Here is a 9737-nt window from a genome sequence, read left to right on the forward strand (position 1 = left end):
TTATATGACAAAAATTGTAGGATATAGGATCTAGGGAACCCCAGTTATGACCAGTTGACTTTCTCTGGTCAACCTCTTGGAACCAACTTGCAAACTTGAAGTTATCTTGATCTTTAGGACTCATGGAGGATCATATATGTATAATATGATTTTAAATTAAGTATCCTTTTAAATATTTGACCAATTGATGAAGAAAATTGCTGAGGAAGTCACACAAGATACCCAGATGAATTAGGGCTTCCAAGGTAAACAAGGTTCAAACTCTTGATGAATTCTTGATCAAAATAATAAATGAAGATCATGGGGATCCATATATGATTTTTAGAACCATTTTTTAACCTTTCCTTGATTTGTCTATTGTCATGAGGGTCTTAAACCCTAGTTGTGAGCTTGATGAGGCATATGTGGATGCACACACTATCTACAAAAGAAACAAAGCTATACATAGACATATTTTTGGTATTTTGGTTAGTAAACAATGAAAAATAAAGTATGATACAATCAAATATTCTTGGTGATCTCTCCCAATGACAGCCCAATGAATGAGGGGTAAGGAGGATGCCAAGATGTGATCCCAAAGCCAATGCAAATGATGAGATAGCATGAGGGATCTTATGGTCAAAATTGGGGTCTTACAGATGGCACCAACTATGAATATTGGAAGGAAAATATGGTGGAATTCCTGAAATATATGAATAGAAAGACTTGGAAAGTTGTCATAAAGGGTTGGGAACATCCTGTTGTGAAGGAAAAAGATGGGAAGGTTGTTACTAACTTGAAGCCTGAAGAGGACTGGTCTAAGGAAGAAGATGAACTTTCTCTTGGAAACTCCAAAGCTTTGAATGATTTATTTAATGGAGTTGACAAAAACATATTCAGGTTAATAAACACATGTACTATGGCCAAAGATGCATGGGAAATTCTCAGAACCACTCATGAAGGCACATCTAAAGTGAAGATCTCTAGACTTCAGCTTCTCACTACCAGATTTAAGAATCTAAACATGATAGATGATGAGAGTATTCATGATTTTCACATGAATGTTCTTGAAATAGAAAATGCATCTAGTTCCTTGGGAGAGAAGATATCAAAAGAAAAGATGGTTAGAAAAATTCTCAGGTCCCTACCTAAGAAATTTGACATCAAGGTCACAACCATTGAAGAAGCCCAAGACATCAACAACATGAGAGTAGATGAACTCGTTGGGTCACTCCAAACTTTTGAATTGGGATTAGTGATAGATCTGAAAAGAAGAACAAGAGCATAACTTTTGTATCCAACACTGAAGATGAAGAGAACCAATGTGACTTGGATATTGATGAGGGAATATCCAATGCTATTGTACTTCTTGGGAGACAATTCAACAAGGTGCTGAAGGGAATGGACAGGAAGTCAAGACCAAATGTCAAGAACATCTCATATGACATCAGCAAGAACAATGACTTTCAGAGAAGAACAAGAACAGAAGATAAATCCAATCAAGGTAAAGGCATTTAGTGTCATGGGTGTGAAGGATTTGGACACATTATAGCAGAATGCCCTATATATCTCAAGGAACAAAAAAGGGGTTGTCTGTCTCTTGGTCGATGATGATAACTCTGAAAGTGAACCTGAGAATGAATCTGCTAAACATGTAACTACTTTAACTAGAAGATATGATTATGATGAAGATTCATGTGATGAAGAAGTATCTTATGATGAATTGGCCACCTCTTACAAAGAAATGTGCATCAAAAGTGAAGAAGTTTGTCAGTTGGGAGAAAAATAGAAGAAAATTATATCTTAATTGTAGGATGAAAAAGAAAAATATTTTTCTACTATCTCTAGTCTTCAAGATGAGGTGACCCTGTTGACTTCTAAACTTAAGAACATGAAGTCTATAAGAATGTTAACAATGGTCCTGATGTGCTAGATGAAGTTCTCCAAGTTGGGAAAGTGGTTGGAGACTTGAGAGGGATAGGCTTTAATTATCAATTTTTAAATAAACAAGGAGAAACTCATGTGACAAACTTTGTTCCTCCAAAAAGGAAGCTTGGGCCAATGATGTTTAATCACATATCTTAACATTGTGTCAAACATCAGAATACTCAAACTGGAGGCAAGTTATTGCGCTGGACATGTCATTATTGTGGAAATTTTGGTCATCTAAAGTCCTTATGCTTCAAACTGTATGGCTATCCAAGGAGTCCAACAGAGCCTAGGGCTAATCAAGTGGTGATTGAAACTAGAAAGGAGTGGATACCTAAGCTTGTCACCACTAGTCTTATAGCTCACACCTCTCTTAGAGCTTCAGTTAAAGAAGATTGGTATTTTGACAGTGGATGGTCTAGACATATGACAGGGGTCAAGAAGTTCTTGGTGGACATCAAGTCTTACTCCATCAGTTATGTCACTTTTGGTGATGGGGATAAATGTGAAATTAAAGGAGTTGGAAGATAAGCTTGTACAGGACTCTCCATTCTTGATGATGTTCTACTTGTAAAAGGTCTAACTGCTAATCTAGTTAGCATCATTCAGTTATGTGATCAAGGTCTCAAAGTTAATCTCACTAAGTTTGAATGTTTGGTCACTAATGAGAAGAATGAAGTACTGATGAGGGGAGTCAAATCTAAGGATAATTGTTACTTATGGACATCTCAAGAAATTAATTTTTCTTCCACATGCTTGTTGTCCAAGGAAGATGAAGTCAAATTGTGGCACCAAAAACTTGGACATTTGCATCTAAAAGGCGTGAAGAAGATTGTGTCTAAAGAAGCTATCAGAGGTATTCCTAAGCTCAAGATTGGGGAAGGAAAACTCTGTGGTGAGTGTCAAATTAGAAAGCAGACCAAGATGTCACACCAGAAGATCTAACACATGACTACTTCAAAGGTTCTAGAACTTCTTCATATGGATTTAATGGGGCCCATGCAGGTTGAGAGCCTTGGTGGGAAAATGTATGCCTATGTTATTGTTGATGACTTTTCAAGATTCACTTGGGCGAACTTCATCAAGGAAAATCAGTTGTCTTTGAGGTTTTCAAAGATTTGTGTCAAAGGCTTCAAAGAGAGAAGGAAAATGAAATTGTCATAATTAGAAGTGACCATAGCAAGGAATTTGAAAATAGAAAATTTATTGAATTTTTCTCCTCTAGAGGTATCGGCCATGAGTTATCTTCTCCCATCACCCCTTAGCAAATTGGAGTTTTTGAGCGCAAGAATATGACTCTACAAGAATCAGCTAAAGTCATGCTTCATGCTAAGCATCTACCCTACCATTTTTGGGCTGAAGCAATGAATATTATTTGTCATATTCATAATAGGGACACTCTGAGAACTGGTACTTCAGCTACTCTCTATGAATTATGGAAAGGGAGGAAGCCTACAGTCAAGTACTTTTATGTGTTTGGAAGTAAATGTTACGTTTTGGCTTATCATGAACAGAGAAGAAAGATGGATTCCAAGAGTGATGAAGGAATATTTCTGGGCTACTCTACAAACAACAAAGCCTATAGAGTATTTAATTCCAAAACCAAAGTCATGATGGAATCTATTAATATTGTGGTTGATGATTCAATCATAGAGAAGGAAATTGATGTCGAAAAAGATGTTGGAACACCATCTCAGATGAATGATGCTCTAGAAGACGTAGCAGACATTGAGTCTAACACTGAGTCTGCAGGTACTAAATCAGAGGTCAATCAAGCCAATAAAGGTCCTTCTATCAGAATCCAGAAAGATCATCCTAAGGAGCTCATTATAGTGAATCTTAATGAAGGAATAACCACTGGGTCAAGAGAGGTTGTATCCAATTCTTGCTTTGTCTATAAGTTTGAACCTAAGAATGTAAATGAGGTTTTGACTGATGAATTTTGGATCAATGTTATGCAAGAAGAACTACGCCAATTCAAGAGGAATGAAGTATGGGATTTGGTTCCTTGGCCTGAAGGAACAAGTGTCATTGGTACAAAATGGTTATATAAGAATAAATCTGATGAAAAGGGGGTTGTCACCAGAAATAAGGCCAGACTTATGGCTCAAGGACACACTTAAATTGAAGGAGTAGATTTTGATGAGACTTTTACTCCAGTTGCTCGTCTTGAATCCATAAGATTGTTGTTAGGAGTGACATGTATAATAAAGTTCAAACTATTTCAGATGGATGTGAAAAGGGACTTTTTGAGTGGGTACTTAAATGAAGAGGTGTATGTTGAACATCCCAAGGGGTTCATAGATCCTACTTTTCCAAATCATGTGTTCAAACTAAAGAAAGCTCTTTATGGTCTAAAGCAAGCTCATATGGCTTGGTATGAAAGGATAATAGAGTTTCTTGTCAATAATGGCTATAGGAAATGAGGAATAGACAAGACCCCATTTGTTAAGGAGAAGGATGGCAAACTCATGATATATGTGGATAACATTGTGTTTGGTGGAATGTCAAGTGAGATGGTTCAACATTTTGTCAAGTAGATGCAATCTGAATTTGAGATGAGTCTTGTTGGTGAAATAACCTGTTTTCTTGGTCTTCAAGTGAAGCAGATGGATGAGTCTATCTTCATCTCTCAAAATAAGTATGTCAAAAACATAGTGAAGAAGTTTGGTATGGAGAATGCTAGTCAGAAGAGGACACTTGCACCTACTCATTTGAAGTTATCTAAAGATGAAAAAGGTGTTAATATGGATGAAAGTCTGTACAGGAGCATGATTGGTAGCATGTTATACCTTACAGCTAGCAAACCTGACATCACATTTGTTCTAGGTGTTTGTGCAAGATATTTAGTTGAGCCCAAAATAAGTCACATTAATCAAGTGAAGAGGATTCTGAAGTACAACCACGGTACAAGTGAGTATGGCATGTTATACTCTCATGGATCTAATTCCTTACTTATAGGGTATTGCGATGCAGATTGAGCAGGTAGTGATGATGATAGGAAAAGCACTTCAGGAGGTTGCTTCTTCTTAGGGAACAATCTTATATCTTGGTTCAGCAAGAAGCAAAATTGTGTGTCCTTGTCTACTACTGAAGTTAAGTATATTGCAGCAGGAAGCAGTTGTTCTTGGTTGATTTGGATGAAGCAGATGTTAAAAGAATATAATGTCAAATAAGATGTCATGACATTATATTGTGACAACATGAATGCTATCAATATCTCCAAAAATCATATTCAACACAACAGGACAAAGCATATTGACATTTGTCGTCATTTTATCAGGGATCTTATTGAAGACAAGGTTGTTACCCTTGAGCATGTGGCCACTGAGAAGCAACTGGATGATATTTTCACTAAGGCATTGTATGCAAATCAATTTGAAAAACTAAGGGGTGAACTTGGAATTTGAATTTTTTAGGAAGATCAAGCTTGAAAGACTGATAAAATCTTTGGCTGAAGAGAGTCCTGGTAAGAATATGCCTAGTGATGCTGAAGAAGGAGATGAGGAAGATGAGGATGTTGTTGATGATGCTACCTCTACAGATGAATCATATGCTTCTGCAGACATCTGAGTTGTTTGTCTTTCTGTTTGATTTTTTATGTTGTTTATGGGCCTTTGCCCTGAATATTTCACCTTTGTGTTCCATGGTTTGTACCTCTAACTCACATGTTTTACTACTGCATATCTCTATTATTTTATTGACTTTGAAGAATGTCTGCTTGGTTTGTCATATTCTGGATAAAAAAAGGGGAGTAGATGTGTAGAGTTATGCTCTTGAATTATTTTTTTTATGCCCTGTGTGCTCTGTGTGAAGGTTGTTTCTTTAAGGGGGGTATGTTTCCTGTGTAACAAGCGGAGTAGTTTCTTTATTGATGATCATGACATTTAGGGGGAGTTTAATATGTTTTTGCTTGGTTGTTGTGTGCTTGATGTGATGTCAGACAGAACGTCTTGACATTTTGTTTCAGAGAGTTTCTTTTCTGAAGGGGCTTTGAGTGTGAAAGTTTATTTCTCTCTATGTCTTTTCTATGAGGTTAGGTTTCTAGTTACTTATGTCATGTGCCTATGATATGTCTTGGTGTTATACCAAGTGTTTGGTTGTTTGGTTTTGTGCTTGTGATTATTAATGTTGTTTTATCTTTTCTTCAGTTGTATGATGAAAAGGTTGTTAAATCACTCATAAGCTTTTAAGAAATAGTGGATTATATGTTTTGGAAGAGTGTCTTCTATTATTTGATTAAAGTCATTATCACTGTCTGTGATTGAAGGGAAGTGAGAGGGGTCTTATATCTATGAGAGTCTTAGATAGAAATTCCAAGGATAGTGATTAGGTGAGAAGTTTGTGAAACCAAAGGTTGTTTAGAACTTCAAATTAATACTATTATAATGGATTTTCTTCCTGACTTGGATGCCCCCATATGTAGGTGGCGTTGTATCGAATTGGGTTAACAATTAACTTGTGTTATTTACTTCCTGCTTTTTACACTATAACTGTTTCTGGTGTGACATGTCCTGATCATGGTGCCGTGACATCGTTATGGCATCGGTTATTTGGTTACTATTATTGTTGTGTAAAGTCCTGATATTAGTGTCGTGACATTGTATACGACATTTGATATTTGAATACTAGAATTTCATATATCTTCTACTTCCATACACAAAGTACCAATATTTCAAATATTTAGAGGTATATTACTGAAGCATTCAACTCGTCACTTGGACTGAATTCCTATTGCCACTGGACCAAAGTCATACATGTCACTGAATCGATGTCCTACCTATATCTGATATACATGATGCATGAATGCAACAAATAATACAAATCATTATCCATAATCCTCTATCTCCAATCCTCTATAAGTCCTACATGTCACTGGTTCCTTTGAACCTATATACATTATCATCAATTATTGTCGATGTAAGCCACGTCACTAGTTCTCTTGAACCTAAACGTCTCAACAATGTTTCTTTCGAACCTAAACATCCAACACACAAACTCTAACAATTATAGTTAATGTAAATATCAGTTTGTCTCAAATAAAATCTCAACATTCAACAATACATATTCAAGTGTCATTCATAAATTAAACAACACACAACATAACCCATATTAACAACTTATTATTCATAGGTTTAAGGGTTACAAACATATCCTTTAAGATTTTAAAACACCCATAAATTAACTCAATTACTTACCGACTCAACTTTAAACATATCAATAACTCAAATCCAAGTTACTTATAAATGTATTCAAATTCCTTAAATCGCTCCAAGGGTTTCCCAAAATCCTTGCCCCTATAAGTTTACCCTTAGGATCCATAAACCCTTAGCTTAACTTCAAAATAGAATGTTTAAATTCAAAATAGAGCCAAGTATTATAGACTTATAATAATATTATGAAACTCTCTAGTTTAAAGGTTCTTTAAACCCTCTTTCAAATGCATTTAAGTGCAGGAGTATTCTAACTCTAGTTCTATTCGTTTTAGTTTAACCATATCGCAATATTTCATACATAAACTCTAAAATAAAATGTCTAGCTCAAAATAACACCAAATATTATAGACTTATAATAAAATCATTAAACTCTCTAGTTTAAAGGCTTTTTAAACCCTCTTTCAAATGAAACTAATTGCATTTCGATCAGAGTTACGAAAGTCCAGTTACGCGTGAAATAAGATTACCAGCGTAGGACTGAAATTTGGCTATTCTTCTGGTATAAAAAATAGAGAAATAGTCTTGTTGTATCGCTCCTCGGCCCAATTTCACCACTTCAATAGAAAATTTATCTCGTTATCAGTTTAAGGAAACTAACCGTGCCTAAAATATACTTACGAAACTCAAGTTCCGCATGAAACAAGACGATCAATACCATTCTATGTTTATCAACGATTTTTCTCTCTACAACAGTGTCATACTTTTTATATTTTCATTCTCGTGTCGGTTCAAACTCAGAAATCAACATTTTCTCATCACAACTCAGGACTCATCAATCATAAAATCTCAACACATATCTTGTAAATTAATAACATTCATATCAACAGAGAACTACATGGCGTCAATCATAACATTTTAACATATAATTTCAACAATGAACATAGCACGAAGACTACGATTAATAACAACAACCCTAAGAGGTTTAGCATAAACCCCTTCAAGGTTCAATTCATTCATCAATAGGGTAAACATAAAAGAGAGAAAGGGAAAGAGGATAAGAACTCCCCACGGTCCTGACTTTTTAGAGATCTAGGGCAAATAATAAAAATGGACCCCTAATAAAAAACTGAGCAACTAACCTTGAATTTTGATTTCCCTTTTTAGAGTTTTGTTATTATATTAAAGGTTAATTATTATATATAATATAAAAGAGCGTATGGGAAAAGAATTTGATTAACTTGGTTGGTTATGGAAGAACTTGCATTTTCCAATTGCATGGGTTCGACTCTATTTGACATTATTTATAAAATCCTCCATCATTTCTTCTTTCAGAGATTTGTTAACCAAAGCTTCTTCATCATCTTCATTGTTTGAAACATATACTCTCTTTGATGAAATTTCTTCATTAGCAGACATATACTCTCTTTGATGAAACTTCTTCATTAGCAGACGATGATTCTTTGGAAGATCATTCATCTACCGAAATTGTTATTTCAAACGAAACCATGAAGTTGACTTCACTATTTCTTCAATAAAAGAATCTCTTGATAAACTTAATGATGATTCTTTTTGAATTTTTAAAGTCATTCATTCACCCTTCAACATTTGAATTAACTTGTTGAGCTCTTCAATGACTTCTTATGTCCTAGATCTTTTTTCTTCTGAAAATCAAAACCACTTCCGTCTTTTAATTTAAGAATTGGACCGTGTTTCTAATTCCAATTTGTAACTCTTAGATATTTTTCAAACACGGAAGTTCTAACATATCTTAAAATATTTAATGATTTTATGAGAATTTTTTAAAAAATATTCGAAGTTATTTTCAATTACTTTTTATAATCAAAATTACATAATTTTTTTAAAAAGATATATCTAAAAATAATCATTTTTTAAATGTTTATTTAAAATAACATTAAATTTAAATGATAGTTTAAAATCTAAAAAATTATTAAAAAGTAATCAAATATTAAAAATATAATAAAAAAATTAAAATAAAGTATATTTTGTTATTGAATTAAAACAATTGAATTATTAAAAATAATAATATGAGTATGAATTAAGACATGTCACTCTAATATGGATGTCAACAGGTCAGGGAATATGTGGAGGATGCTCCTCCGCTCCCTACACCGCCCCTCAAAGTTTTCTCGATCCCCGTCCCCAATCTCCACCATGGAGGAATATTTTTTCGCATCCCTATCCTCACAGATCCCCGCGGTTCTCGTAGAGATCCATGAACATTGAATCTTAAGAAAAATTACGTACTTTTTTATCAAAACTATGACAGTAGTATTTAGTTTTTTTTAAACACATATTTTTCATCTTTATTTTTTTAAAATAAAAATATATCTTGCATCAATAACAAAAACAAAATGCAAAAGCACTTGCAGTTGTTAATATTTCTTTATCTTTGAAAAAATAAATATCCAAAACCATAAGTCTAAGACAATAAAAGTTATAATTCTCACAAAACAGCCTCCCTAAAGCAACTAACATGCAAAAATAAAAATACCTACAATGATGATTGTTGTTGTATTAATGAGAATGAACAAATGAGAGTGATTGTTGTGATGATTAGGGTCGACCCTAAACAAGTGCAAGACGGTCCTTAGCCCAAGGCCTTCAGATTAAGGGGCCTCATTTTGTTTTTAAAAAAACAAAATATATAGTTAA

General features: G+C 34.3%; 2 protein-coding genes across 2 annotated transcripts; both read left to right on the forward strand.

Annotated features, from left to right (window-relative positions):
- The first annotated feature begins 670 nt into the window (after positions 1-670).
- On the forward strand, positions 671-2439 carry LOC127093915 (uncharacterized). The gene is made up of 4 exons (XM_051032808.1): positions 671-1119; positions 1236-1483; positions 1566-1744; positions 2083-2439. Exons 1-4 carry the CDS (start codon positions 671-673, stop codon positions 2437-2439), a joined length of 1233 nt encoding a protein of 410 aa, XP_050888765.1.
- Positions 2440-3200: 761 nt separating this feature from the next.
- On the forward strand, positions 3201-5481 carry LOC127093921 (uncharacterized). The gene is made up of 4 exons (XM_051032814.1): positions 3201-3824; positions 4137-4285; positions 5192-5272; positions 5328-5481. Exons 1-4 carry the CDS (start codon positions 3201-3203, stop codon positions 5479-5481), a joined length of 1008 nt encoding a protein of 335 aa, XP_050888771.1.
- Positions 5482-9737: the final 4256 nt, after the last annotated feature.

This window comes from Lathyrus oleraceus, chromosome 1 (assembly GCF_024323335.1).
Source record: "Lathyrus oleraceus cultivar Zhongwan6 chromosome 1, CAAS_Psat_ZW6_1.0, whole genome shotgun sequence".
NCBI classification, from domain to species: domain Eukaryota; kingdom Viridiplantae; phylum Streptophyta; class Magnoliopsida; order Fabales; family Fabaceae; genus Lathyrus; species Lathyrus oleraceus.